This window comes from Lygodium microphyllum, chromosome 29 (assembly GCF_053477565.2).
Source record: "Lygodium microphyllum isolate KBCC chromosome 29, Lygodium_microphyllum_v1.1.10, whole genome shotgun sequence".
NCBI classification, from domain to species: domain Eukaryota; kingdom Viridiplantae; phylum Streptophyta; class Polypodiopsida; order Schizaeales; family Lygodiaceae; genus Lygodium; species Lygodium microphyllum.
The window spans coordinates 54927138-54942193 of record NC_141163.1 but is presented as its reverse complement, the minus strand read 5'-3'; the positions used below and the strand labels follow the sequence as shown (position 1 = coordinate 54942193).

Sequence of the window (15056 nt, the reverse complement as noted above, 5' to 3'; positions counted from 1 at the left end):
GCTATGTTTCTAATATGAGAAATGCACATTCAACAATTTCTTGAATTACACTTAGAGCTATATTTCAAACCTAATCCTTGATTATTGGCAACTTTAGGGTCCTAACAACATATTGGATAGAACTCCCATATTGGTCTAGTTTAAATGACCTATAGTAACTCTTGTATGGCACACACATTTCTGAAAAACCCTAGAAGATGCAAATATGGTAAATAAGGTTGTACTAGTGACAAGTATGAGAAACAAGGCATTTAATTGGGTGTGGTAAAAGGGATGATAACTGGGCTGTATCCCCAACACTTACAATATGCATTAGTTGCAAGGTTCTAGCCTTCTTCTTTTGTATGGATGCAGGTAACATACACAACCCCTCCATGTTGTTTTATATATCAAGTTCCTTTCGTAACCATTGTTAAGTTGTCATTGTACCTCACGGTTTCTTACTCTTTGTCTTGTGGTTGTACATGATGTATTGCTTTGCTTTATACAATGTCAAACACTCCTTGCCGGTTAAACAAGTTGTATATTGTGAGGATTTGTTCCCTTTTGATCACCGCAAGTAACACTAATACTTCACGGTAACACACACACACACACACACACACACACACACACACACATATACGTGTATACATATGTATTTACACACACACACGTATATATGTGGGTGTATATACACACGCATATATACATGAATAAAATAAATAAACATATAAATAATAAATAATGGTAAAATGTTGGACGTTCATCACTTCGACTTCACTTTCACGAAAGGTACTGAATTCCTCTCATCGGGCACGAAGGCAGGCGGATGCATGGATCCGCTGACACAGGTATATAACAAGTGACAGCCAAATGAGAAGCTAGATGCATGGAAGCAACCCATCCGTTGCTCCATCTCGCTAAGATCACAAACTCGCCAGAAGCCGCCTTCTGCATCTGCTCCCCCTCGCCTGCCAACAAGATCAGCCATGAGCGCGTCATGTCGGATTCTGGAGTATTTCGTCGTATGTGGTTTAGGTCCAGAGATAAAGACCATGCACGGAAAGCACGGCTTCCAAGGATCTGAAGTCGCCTACATGCCATCCCTGCTGGATCAGTTCCCTCCCCCCGTGGCCTCTGGAGTGGCACCATTGCCGCCCCAGCTTCCCCTGGTAATGCTCATGTGCTTCCTGATTACTTCATTCATCCAGTATGTTGCAGAGAAGCTGAAGAACACACTTTGCACAAACACTTCCTGATTCAACTATGCAAATTGGAACCATATCCATGGTATCGGAGTAGTGCATTCACAACACCAATACTAGAACACAAAATAATGGCTTTGGACTTGAAATTGGAGTAATTTCTATAGTGTTGGAATGGTTGTCCATCTCTGGGCAGTGGAAGCAGAATCAGATCAAAGTAGGTGCAAGCATGTTGAATCTTTGGGCAGCTGAGGCATGAACATTAGTTGAGAGTTTAATGAATGCGAAAAATTTAGCAGCTAGGTGTTCAACTTTGTCAGAAATTAAACACGATTATGTAAGTAGATACTCTGCAGTGAGAGGTGACAATTCAATAGAATGGGACACGAATATGCTGTCACGTAATGGTAACAGACAATGATGATGGTGAGGGCTGGTGATGAGAATTGGTGAGAATAAGCAATGAAAGAATGTTCTAGCCCATGATCCCATTTTATAGAAGTTTTTGAGTCAATTATCCTACCAAAAACTCTTAAGTTTCGTATTTGCATAGTTTTATCTAGAAAATGTTTTGGGTTTGTGTGAGAGCTGATAAAAGAAATTAGTCGATAAATTGAGATTACCTTAGGGCTAAGGTTGACAGATGACAGCCGTGTACTCCATTTGCAGTCTGATTTGTTCCTTCAATTATATTGCATTCATCTTATCTCTATCTTCTCTTCTCCCTCAATGTTCATGCTCTTTTCTGCTGTGTGCTCTTACATGGTATCATTTGCCAAGGTGGGAGCTCAATGTGCCTGAAGGGGAGCATCTTTTCATGCTGTGTATTGTTGGGAGACATCATCCAAGGCCTTAAAAAGGCTGTTTTTGCATCAGAACCAGGTCTTTAGTGCTGCTTTCTATTTCAAGAACAGCAGTCTTACACGCCTGGGTTTTGCAGCCCACTGTCTTTTTTTGGATTCCTTCATCCAAATGATGGTTAGTCCATCTCTTCAGGATGGATTCCATTTGCGAGACATAAGCTTCTACTCTTTCTCCAGAGGACTGACTTAGGTTCATGAACTCCTCTCGTATCCGCTCTTCAAAACCTTCACGCTTGAATTTAGTGAGGAAGGCCAACTTCAGATCGTCCCATGTGCCAAAAGTTCCTGCTACTTGTCTCTCATATCACTGAAACGCCGCACCCTTGAAAGTGCCCGGGAATATTGCTAACCAATGCTCAGGGGTTCTGGGATTGTTAGCCACACATGCTACCATGAACTCTGCTACATGAAGATCAGGGCCTTCATTGTACTCTCCCTTAAAAACTGGCAATGAGACTACATTTACTGGCCTATCATCAATATTTCCAGGACGGATCTGACTAGGAAGGGGACCTTGAGTCGCCATGGGGACTTCTGTTTCTTGCCTTGTCCTTGTTGCCTCTTCTAAGAAGAGACAACAAGAGCCCTCTCTACAAAGGAAACACTATGAAACTGGTTGAACACCTGAGCATACTCTCTACCTGATACTCAAATTAAAAGAATGTAAGCATGGTGGGTTGTGAGATTACCTGTTGCATAAAATAGAAGTATTTTCTAGGGAGTTTATTTAGGAATAGTGTAACTTGGTTATCAAGGGACTTAGGAGCCCTTGTAGTGGAGAATTCGGTGAGAAGTCACTGATAATTAGCAACATGATCTATCTCGAGCCGTATAGTGGTTAGTCAAGTATTTCCATAGTTGTGAAGCTAGGTCAAAGTATTGTAACTACGAGTGGAATTTAGGTAATAGACCTTGCATGAGCTCAATAATAGCGAAGGCATTTCTAGCTTTCCATGAGCAAACAACCCCTAGTGTAACAAGGCGTAGGTGTGGTTGTGGTTCCAACCCTTAGACAAGGTTCCACAAGTTCTAAGAGTCAAGCATATGTCTCATTAGATTTGACTAAGTGGTATAGTTAGACCCGTCTAAACGAGTCTTGCTAGTGAAAGCATGCTTGGTTGATAGCAAGAAGAATTATGAGGTGTTTGAGTGTAAGGAGGGTAGTAATTATAGGGAGGGGGATAGGGTGGGTAGGCACAAAAAGTTAGAGAGGGATCCATCGGTACTTGTAGGGTAGGCATAGAGACTCAAACTCTATGCAACTATTGGCTGAGGCATAGTAGCACAACTAGATGGTCCACTAGGAATTGCCATGGAGGCAAATTGTGTTATTAACTAGTCGACACCTAGGTAAGTAGGGGTAGGAATCCCATATTGTGAGTAGCCCAAAGTGTCAGAGTGCAGCGATGCGGAAGCGTAGGACAAAGACTGAGAGAGTGTGAATACAGAGAGAAGAGAGAGAGAGAGAAAAGGAGACATTGTAAATGCAGAAAATCTGCGGTGTAGTATGCTGTATAAGAGTGCAGAAATACACAAGGGAGCATAGGAAATATTTGCGTATGTCTCTGACTTGATGACCTTGATCTCTGTAAGCCCGAGCACAGTCTGTCTCAGCCAACAGATCTCAAGATCAGAATCTGAAAATAATGAATGCTGGAGTGTCCACAAAACCGACTATAAATAGCCGAAAAAATAGAAATTCCCAGCATCAGGTCATCCGACTACACAGCCCTGCTGACATGGCATTTTACCTACTGTCATACTTTGCTGACGTGGCATCCGTACTGCTCTGCTGTCCGACTGGTCGACTGTCCAGGAAATGACACTGGCTAACACCCCCTCTCAGATCCTGGACGGATCAAAAGATTGAGGGATCTGGAATGCTGCCGAAGAAGAGCTTGGGGAAGCGCCTTCATGAACAAATCTGCAAGATTATCCTCCGTCTTGCAATACTCCACATCAAGGGTCCCATCCAAAAGCTTCTCGCGAATGAAGTGATATTGGATCTCAATGTGCTTCATCCGGGCATGGAATACAGGATTCTGTACCAAGGCAATGCAACTCTCATTGTCGCACTGCAGAAGGGTAGGACGAGTCTGGGGGCAACCAAGCTCCTCCAACAATCTCTGAAGCCACACAACCTCACATGTGGTGGAAGACGTAGCGCGATACTCCGCCTTAGTAGAAGAAAGGGCTATCATGGACTGCTTCTTGCTACTCCAAGAGATAACACCTGTATCCAAGGTAAAACGGTAGCCTGTAGTAGACCGTCGGTGGTCCACATCGCCAGCCCAATTCGAGTCACTCCAACTTGCAAGAACCAGATCTGAAGTATCTGTACCTGCGGGATAAGAAATCCCTAAGTCAGAAGTCCCCCCCAAATACCGAAGAATCCTTAGGGCAGCCTGCCAATGCACCTGTTTGGGTTCTGTCATGAACCCTGCCAAAAGACCCACAGCAAAACAAAGATCAACACGAGTGTTGAGAAGCCAAATCAAGGATCCAATCAACTAATGGTAGCATGAAGCATCCATCACGGGAGAATCAGAGTGTGAAGTGGCCTTCCAATTCGGATCCATAGGAGTAGTAATGGGCTGACAAGTCTCCATCTCAAAAGTCACCAAGAGCTCCTGAATGTACCTTTACTGAGAGATGAAAATCCCCCTCTAAGACTGATAAATCTCGTGACCCAAGAAGAAATGAAGAAGCCCCAAATCCGTCATCTCGAATGCTTGATATAAAGCTATCTTGGTCTCTCGGACCTTTTGTGCATTATCCCTTGTCAAAATCAAATCATCAACATATAACACAAACAACACACGACCACCCACGGAAGTGTGCACATAAAGCTGCGGATCGGCCTTGGAGCGCCGATATCCCAACTTCGACTCTGAAGAAACGAGTCAATCTTCTCGTTCCATGCATGCGGAGCCTGCTTGAGGCCATACAAGGCCTTCTTCAACCTATAAACTTTCCCATCAGAGGATCCAAAGCCAGGAGGCTGCTCAACATAGATCTCCTCCTGCAAGTTATCATTAAGAAAGGCCGACTTCACATCCAACTGATAAACATGCCATCTCCTATGGCCAGCCAAGGCAAGAACAACTCGAATAGTCGCCATATGAGCAATGGGGGCAAAAGTATCATGGAAATCAATGCCTGGGCACTGAGCAAAACCTTTAACAACAAGGCGAGCCTTGTGCTTGTCCAAAGAACCATCGCTAAGGTACTTGGTCTTGAAGGCCCACTTGACACCAATCACCTTCTTGTGAGAGGGATGAGGCACAAGAGACCAAGTGCCATTCCTCTCAATAGCCTCCAACTCGTCTTCCATGGCCTTCCGCCAATGAGCAGATTGCAAAGCCTCCTTCATTGAAGTGGGCTCTCGATCCTGCATAATATGGGTCAGCAAACAATAGTTGGAGCAGACAAGCTCCGAAGAATGGGCCTAATTCCTCTGTGACCTCCGCAGTCCATCCTGTGGTTCCCACTCCTCAAGGACCCCCTCGATCCCTGCATCTCGGAGTGTGTCATGGGCCCAACGAGGAGGAGGACGAACCTCTCCCCGTCGCTCTCCATCTGCTAAAGACTCGGGAACATCCACCGGCGGAAGCTCCTTGGGGGTGGCCGGTGGAAGAGAAGACTCTGAATTAGAAGAAGAATCTCCATCAAGAGGCTCTGGCTCCAAAGGAACTGTCTCGGGAGCCCAACTTTCCCCTGGATCTCCAAGGACGGGGTGCTTCTCACCCCCCTTTGTGGCCGGAACTTCCACGAACCGCACATGTTGGCTCGTGTAGACATCCCGCTTGACAAGATCAAACAAACGATAACCTTGGGATTGGGAGCTATAGCCAACAAAAACCTATCGTCGAGAAGCCGCCTCGAACCTATCACGTTGCGTCTTCGGAATGTGCACATAAGCATCACACCCAAAGATCCTGAAATAAGAGACATCAGGCTTAGTCCCGAAGTAAGCCTCCAAAGGTGTCATCCTGTCTACGGCCGAAGTGGGAGATCGATTGAGGATGTGAATTGCGGTAGCCACTGCCTCCGCCCACAGAAACTGAGGTGTCTGTCAGTGCTCCATCATGGTGCGTGCCATCTCGATCACACTTCGGTTCTTCTACTCCAAAATTCCATTTTCTTGGGGAGTGTTGGTGTTAGCAAACTCCTGATGAATGCCCCGATCTGCACAAAAACGAGCAAACTCATTAGACATAAATTGACCTCCCTTGTCTGAATGCAAGGTCTTCAGTCGCCGGCCAGAACAGTTCTCCTCAAAGAGAAGCCAATCCTTGAAGTGAGAGAAAGTCTCCGACTTCAAAGTCGAGAAATAGGCCCAAGTCATCCTTTTGTAGTCATCTACGATCAACATGAAGTACAAGCTCTCCTTCAGGGACTTGGTCCTCATCGGGCCACAAAGATCTGTAGATACAAGCTCCATGGGTGAAGTAGACTGCCTAGAAGCTTTATTGGGAATCGCATCCCGATACAGTTTCCCATGAATGCAAGTGACACATGGTTGATGGCTCACCACTATGTCCGGCAAGCCTCGGATAAATGACTCTCTCGATGCCTTCTGAAGGTACTCGTAGTTCAAGTGGCCAAACCGAGCATGCTATAGCTTGGACTGTGTCTGAGAGGTAAGAAGAAGAGAAGTAAGAGTTGAAGAAGACTTCAATTTGTAGACGCCATTCTCCTCATATCCTACAGAGAGAACCTTTCTCGATCCACGATCAAGGACTCAAACAGTATCACTGTCAAACTCCACCAAGAGGCCAAGAGCACAAATCTTATGGACCGAAAGTAAATGATACCCCAGACCCGGCACATGCAACACCTCAGAGGTGTGGGTACCACCATGTCCATCTGGAATAAGCCGCATCTCACCCTGCGCAGCAATAGACACAGAAGAGCTATCTCGAATGAGAATCTGCCCACGCAAAGGTCGCAAATGGGCAACACCAATGGAAGGAGTCATGTGCCGTGAGGCACCATTGTTCACAATCCACTCTCGAGCCTGGGGAGCTGTCATGGCAGCATCAAAAGTCTTCGATGTAGAGTCCTCAATGACTGCTAAGTGTATAAAAGCAGCTGATGAGGGTGTAGCCACCGCTCTAGAATCCTTCGTGTCCTTCTTCTTGGTATCCCTCTTGTATTTGTTGGGGCAATCCTTCTTCCAGTGACCGGTCTTTCCACAAATATGGCAAGTCGATTCCTTCTCCTTGTCCTACTTGGATTTGTTGTTGTTGTTGTTCTTCTTTTGGTCCTTCCTCTTCTTTTGAGAGGCTTGGCCAACCAATGCCTCCGTTTTGGAAGCATTTTGTCCCTTCACAATTTTTCCTTCTGGTCCAAGACCATAGGAACCAACTCTTCCCATCGAAGAGTCGACTCCTGCCCTGATGCAATAAGAGCGGAATAAAAAGTACCAAATCGTGGCAGCAACTGGAATAGTAAAGTGATCGCCATGCCTTCGGAGGAAATAGGCTTCCCTGCATTTTGAACCTACATTTGAAGCTGCCAAAGCTTGTTGATGTGTTCCCGAAGCGAAGAAGACTTATTCACGGACAAAGTCCACATTTGCACCTCCAAAGAAACCCTCTTCATCAGGGTCATCTGGTTGTACATCTGGTCGAGCTCTAGCCATATCTCTCGAGCCACCGTCAAGTGCTTGATGTGAGCTATCACGACTGTGGTGCAAGATAGAAATAGAAAAGATCGAATCCTGGCATTCAATATGTCCCAATGAGACTGGGCCTTGGTCAACTCCACACGAGCATTGGAAGAGAGTTTGGACTCATCCCTCACCGAGGGCCTGTTAATCTCCTCCATCACCAGTTCCGCCAAATCATAAGACTCTAGAATGGCCAACATCATCACTTGCCAGATGCGGTAATTTTCACCATCAAGCTTTTGATCCGATGGAAGAGCTGGTAGGACAGGCACGTTCCTGTCCATGATCGCCTGGAACTCCAAATCAGTCTCTGTAGACATGTTAACCTGCAATACCTGCACAAACGCAAAATCAGCCCCCTTTGACTATGAAAACACAGTCTTCTAGGGCTGGTTCCTTTGCTGCCCAAACCTTCTTCACCCGCCGGAGGCAATGAAAAGGTAAAATCTGCAATGGAAGGCCTCAAATGTAGCCTTCCTCCCCTTCGAACAGCAATAGCCCGCAGCAAATTCACTGATTAGACTCCTTTCCCGCACACCCACGCTCGCTTCAGCCTTGATCCGATGTGCAGCCCTCCCGCTCGCCCTCGAATCCTGGAAACACAGCCTTGTGTCGTGCTGAAATCTCCTCTTTAGATAGGTTCAGCCCTCAGTCAGTCCATCTTCACCGCTTTGATACCATGTCAGAGTGCAGCGATGCGGAAGCGTAGGACAAAGACTGAGAGAGTGAACACAGAGAGAAGAGAGAGAGAGAGAAAAGGAGACAGTGTAAACGCAGAAAATCTGCGGTGTAGTATGCTGTATAAGAGTGCAGAAATACAAAAGGGGGTAGAGGAAATATCTGCGTATGTCTCTGACTTGATGATCTCGATCTCCGTCAGCTCGAGCACAGTCCGTCTCAGCCAATAGATCTCAAGATCAGAATCTGAAAATAATGAATGTTGGAGTGTCCACAAAACCGACTATAAATAGCCGAAAAAATAGGAATTCCCAGCACCAGGTCAGCTGCATTTAATGCAGCCGACTGCAAAAAAACTGGCCGACTGCACAGCCCTGCTGATGTGGCATCCTGCCTGCTGCCGTACTCTGCTGATGTGGCATCCGTACTGCTCTGCTGTCTGACTCGCCGACTGTCCAAGAAATGACACTGGCTAATACAAAGGTGTGTAAGGTGGAGGTTGAGTCTCCCCCAAAGTTGCACGAGCACCCCCTGGAACTAAAGGTGTAGAGGTCTTAAAGGCCGTGTCTATGTTTGAGAAACACCCTAGTACAATGTGTGCATTGACATGCAGTATCTGAAATGGAAATGTGAATGGCGTGAATGATAACAATGCTGTAGCGTAAGAAGTGCGTGGGATGGGTGAATTTTGAAACTTTGGTGCAAATGATGATGAAGATGTTAGAGTGCAATGAATGCAAAAGTGTATGACCGGATTGAAAGAAAGAAAGGAAAACGGAGAGAGAAAGAAAGAAAGATGTCTTATCGTCTTCTAAGGCCAAATTCGACATATGAGACAAAATCATGTGCAATGTTGATCATTGCTGGACATCAAAATGTGACATGTTGGGAGATGGACAATGATATATTGTAAAAGAAGCCAAGGTGGTGTATAAGACAAAATAATGCTCATATAGGGATACGATGGGAGGATGAGATAGTATATGTCTAGTTGTGTAGATGAATGATACTCGTATATCTAGTTTCATCCAATTAGGATCAGTAGGTAGAGTATGGTATACATCTTGGATGAAATAGTATGAGGGTAGCATTTGGATTGGGCCCTGAACTTTGTCAGTTGTTGCTCATGTTGTTAGCGGATTGCCCTCATCTTGTTAGACAGTCATTTCCTGGACAGTCGTATGGTAGAGAACATGTCAGTAGTCGGACAGTTTACTGTCTGCGCAGGCAGTGTACAGGTGCCACATGGCACAGCAGGTACATGCGCCACTTTTTATGGGCAGTTGGACAGATTTTGCACTTTTTGAGGTGCAGTCGACTGCCTTTAATGGAGCCAACCTGCTGCTGGTGATTGCTCTTTTCCTGGCTATAAATAGCTAGCCCCTGGTGCACACTTCTATTCATTCATTCATATTCTGGTCTTGAGATCTGTTGGCTGAGACAAACTGTTCTTGGGCTGATGGAGATCGAGGTCATCAAGTCAGAGACATGCAGATATTTCCTCTGCCCCCGTGTATATTTCTGCACTCTTATACAGCATACTACACTGCAGATTTTCTGCGTTTACACTCTCCTTTTCTCTCTCTCTTCTCTCTGTGTTCACTCTCTCTTAGTCTTTGTCCTATGCTTCCGCATCGCTGCACTCTGACATGGTATCAGAGCGGTGAAGATGGACTGACTGAGGGCTAAACCTATCTGAAGAGGGGATTTCAGCGTGACACAAGGTTGCGTTTCCAGGATTCGAGGGCGAGCGGGAGGGTTGCGCATCGGATCAAGGCTGAAGCGAGTGTGGGTGTGCGGGAAAGGAGTCTAATCAGTGAATTTGCTGCAGGCTATTGCTTGTTCGAAGGGGAGGAAGGCTGCGTTTGAGGCCTGCCATTGCAGATTTTACCTTTTCATCACCTTCGGCGAGCGAAGAAGGTTTGGGTAGTGGAGGAACCAGCCCTAAAAGGCTGTGTTTACACAGTCAGAGGGGGCTAACTTTGTGTTTGTGCAGGCATTGCAGTTGAACATGTCTACAGAGACTGATTTGGAGTTCTAGGCGATCATGGACAGGAAGGTGCCTGTCCTACCGGCTCTTCCATCGGGTCAGAAGCTTGATGGTGACAATTACCACATCTGGTGGGTGATGATGTTGGCCATTTTGGAGTCTTATGATTTGGCGGAACTTGTGATGGAGGAGATTAACAGGCCCTTGGTGAGGGATGAGTCTAAACTCTCTTCCAATGCTCGTGCGGAGTTGACCAAGGCCCAGTCTCATTGGGACAAACTGAATGCCAGGATTCGATCTTTTCTGTTTTTGTCTTGCACTACAGCCGTGATAGCTCACATCGAGCACTTGACGGTAGCTCGAGAGATATGGCTGGAGCTCGATCAGATGTACAACCGAATGACACTGATGAAGAGGGTTTCTTTGGAGGTGCAGATGCAGACTTTGTCCGTGAATAAGTCTTCTTCGCTTTGGGAACACATTAATAAGCTTCGACAGCTTCAGATGCAGGTTCAAAATGCGGGGAAGCCTATTTCTTCCAAAGACATGGCGATCACTTTACTATCCTAGTTGCCGCCATGATTCGGTACCTTTTATTTCCCTCTTATTGCATCAGGGCGGGAGTCGACTCTTCGGTGGGAAGAGTTGGTTCCTATGGTCTTGGACCAAGAAGAACAATTGAAGGGACAAAATGCTTCCAAATCGGAGGCATTGGTTGGTCAAGTCTCTCAGAAGCAGGGGAAGGACCAAAAGAAGAAGGAGAACAACAAAACCTAGAAGGACAAGGAGAAGAAATTGACTTGCCATATTTGTGGCAAGACCGGTCATTGGAAGAATGATTGCCCCGACAAAGACAAGAAGGACACCAAGAAGAAGGACACAAAGGATTTTGGAGCGGTGGCTGCACCCTCGTCAGTTGCTTTTCTACAACCACCTTCTTTATGAGAAGCTTGGCTAACCTTGGAGCAGATGTTTGCTAGAAAGAATGAGATCCGCATCTCTTTCTTGAAGGAAGAGCTTGAGATAGTGAAGATGGATGAGGGTGATTCTATGTAGGATCACCTAGATAAAATTCAGGACTTGCGTGAGTCGCTTATGAATGTGATGAGTATTACTCAGATGCAGAGTTGATATCTACTGCCTTGAATTCATTGCCGCCCTCGTACTTGGCCTTTCATTCGGCCTTGAATCTCACCATGATGATTGCCCCACAGTCACTTACTTTCAGTTCATTAGTTTGCTCTTAGAGGAGCAGAGATGAAAGAACAATGGTGTGGATGTTATAGCCTCTGAGCAGGCTTTTATGGCATGACAGAAGAAGGGTAGCCAAGCAAAGAATGCTCCGTAGAGCTTTGGGACTTTAGGCACTTCACAGGGCAATAAGAAACAAGGGGGTATGCAAGCCAAGAAGGGTAAGTGCCACTATTGCAAGAAGCAATGCCATTACATCATAGAGTGTAGAAAGTGCATAGCCAAGGAGGAGTCACGGATGTATGTTACTATTGCACCTTCCATTGCTACTGAGTCAGTGTCCTTTGTTGTTGACAGGGACTATTGTTTTTATACATGCAGTTATGATTCTTCTTGGGCTGATCGGTCATTGAGGACCCTACATCGACGACTTCTGATGTTGCGATGACAGCTCCCCAGGCCCAAGAGTGAATTGTGGACAGTGGTGCTTCACAGCACAGAACTCCTTCCGCTGGTGTTGCCCACTTGCGACCTTCGCGTGGGCAGATTTTCATTGGAGACAGCTCTTCTGTGTCTATTGTTGCGCGGGGTGAGATGCAGCTTATTTGAGATGGACGTGGTGGTACCCACACCTCGGAGGTGTTGCATGTGCCAGGTTTGGGGTATCATTTACTTTTGGTCCATAAGATTTGTGCTCTTGGCCTCTTGGTGGAGTTTGACGGTGATACTGTTCGAGTCCTTGATCGTGAATCGAGGAAGGTTCTCTCTGCAGGGTATGAGGAGAATGGCGTCTACAAATTGAAGTCTTCTTCAGCTCTTACTTCTCTTCTTCTTACTTCTCAGACACAGTCCAAGCTATGGCATGCTCGGTTTGGCCACCTGTAACTACGAGTACCTTCGGAAGGCGTCGAGAGGGTCATTTGTTCGAGGCTTGCCGGACATAGTGGTGAGCCATCAACCATGTGTCGCTTGCATTCATGGGAAACTGCATCAGGATGCGATTCCCAATAAAGCTTCTAGGTAGTCTACTTCACCCATGGAGCTTGTATCTACGGATCTTTGTGGCCCGAAGAGAACCGAGTTCTTGAAGGGGAGCTTGTACTTCATGTTGATCGTAGATGACTACAACAGGATGACTTGGGCCTATTTCTTGACTTTGAAGTCGAAGACTTTCTCTCACTTCAAGGATTGGCTTCTCTTTGAGGAGAACTGTTCTGGCCGCAACTAAAGACCTTGCATTCAGACAAGGGAGGTGAATTCATGTCTAATGAGTTTACTTGTTTTTGTGCAGATCGGGGCATTCACCAGGAGTTTGCTAACACCAACACTCCCCAAGAGAATGGCATTTTGGAGCGGAAGAACCGAAGTCTGATCGAGATGGCACACGCCATGATGGAGCACCGACAGACATCTCAGTTTCTGTGGGCGGAGGCAGTGGCTACCGCAGTTCACATCCTCAATCGATCTCCCACTTCGGCCATAGACAGGATGACACCTTTTGAGGCTTACTTCGGGACTAAGCCTGATGTCTCTTATTTCAGGATCTTTGGGTGTGACGCTTATGTGCACATTCCGAAGACGCAACGTGATAAGTTCGAGGCGGCTTCTCGACGAAAGGTTTTTGTTGGCTATAGCTCCCAGTCCCAAGGTTATTGTTTGTTTGATCGTGTCAAGCGGGATGTCTACACGAGCCGACATGTGCGGTTCGTGGAAGTTCCGGCCACAAAGGGGGGTGAGGAGCATCCCGTCCTTGGAGATCCAGGGTTGAGTTGGGCTCTTGAGACAGTTCATTTGGAGCCAGAGCCTCTTGATGGAGATTCTTCTTCTGATTCAGAATCTTACCTTCCCCTGCCCACCCCCGAGGAGCTTTCGCCGGTGGATGTACCCGAGTCTTCAACAGATGGAGAGCGACAGGGAGAGGTCCTCCTCGTTGGGCTCGTGACACACTCCGAGATTCAGGGATCGAGGGGGTCCCTGAGGAGTGGGCACTGCAAGATGGACCGCGGAGGTCACGGAGGAACCAGACACATTCTACGGAGCTTGTTTGCTCTAACTATTGTTTGATGACTTATGTTATGTAGGATCGTGAGCCCACTTCAGTGAAGGAGGCTTTGCAGTTTGATCTGCAACTTTATGTGTACACTTCCAAGGTTGGTCGTGTGTTGTTTGTGTTGTGTGTTGATGATTTGATTCTGACAAGGGATCATGCATAGAAGATTCGAGAGACCAAGATAGCTTTACATCAGACGTTCGAGATGACGGATTTGGGGCTTTTTCATTTCTTCTTGGGTTATGAGATTTATCAGTCTCAAAGGGGGATTTTCATCTCTCAGCAGAGGTACATTCAGGAGCTCTTGGTGACTTTTGAGATGGAGACTTGTTGGACCATTACTACTCCTATGGATTTGAAGTGGAAGGCCACTTCACACTCAGATTCTCCCGTGACGGATGCTTCCCACTACCGTCAGTTGATTGGGTCCTTGATTTGGCTTCTCAACACTCGTGTTGACATTTTTTTTTGCTGTGGGTCTTTTAGCGGGGCTCATGAGTGAACCCAAACAGGTGCATTGGCAGGCTGCCTTAAGGATTCTTCGGTATTTGAGGGGGACCTTTGACTTCGGGATTTCTTATCCAGCAGGTACAGATGCTTCTGCTCTTGTTCTTGCAGGTTGGAGTGACTCAGATTGGGCTGGCGATGTGGACCACCGGCGGTCTACTACAGGCTACTGTTTTACCTTGGGTCCAGGTGTTATCTCTTGGAGTAGCAAGAAGCAGCCCACGATATCCCTTTCTTCTACTGAGGCGGAGTATCGGGTTGCGTCCTCCACCACATGTGAGGTTGTGGCTTCAGAGGTTGTTGGAGGAGCTTTGATGTCCCCAGACTTGTCCTACTCTTCTTTGGTGTGACAATGAGAGTTGCATTGCCTTGGTGCGGAATCTTGTATTCCATGCCCAGACGAAGCACATTGAGATCCAGTATCAATTCATTTGGGAGAAGCTTCTGGATGGGACCATTGATGTGGAGTACTGCAAGACGGAGGACAATCTTGCAGATTTGTTTATGAAGGCACTTTCCCAGGCTCTTCTTCGGCAGCATTCCAGATCCCTCAGTCTTTTGACCCATCCAGGATCTGAGAGGGGGTGTTAGACAGTCGTTTCCTGGATAGTCGTACGGCAGAGGACATGTCAGCAGTCGGACAGTTTACTGTTTGCGCAGGCAGCGTACAGGTGCCACGTGGCACAGCAGGTATAGGCACCACTTTTTATGGGCAGTCGGACAGATTTTGCACTTTTTGAGGTGCAATTGGATACATTTAATGCAGTCGACCTGCTGTTGGTGATTGCTCTTTTCCTGGCTATAAATAGCCAGCCCGTGGTGCACACTTCTATTCATTCATTCATATTCTGGTCTTGAGATCTATTGGCTGAGACAGACTGTGCTCGGGCTGACGGAGATCGAGGTCATCAAGTCA

At 46.5% G+C, this 15056-nt stretch overlaps 1 protein-coding gene across 1 annotated transcript in view; it reads left to right on the top strand.

Annotated features, from left to right (window-relative positions):
- The first annotated feature begins 757 nt into the window (after window positions 1-757).
- Window positions 758-15056, top strand: part of SCD1 (stomatal cytokinesis defective / SCD1 protein (SCD1)) — a 156905-nt gene continuing 142606 nt past the window's right edge. The window contains exon 1 of the mRNA XM_087671112.1: window positions 758-1154. Within this exon, the coding sequence (XP_087527238.1) occupies window positions 972-1154 (183 nt within the window). The 5' untranslated portion in view covers window positions 758-971. The remainder of the gene's footprint in view (window positions 1155-15056) is intronic.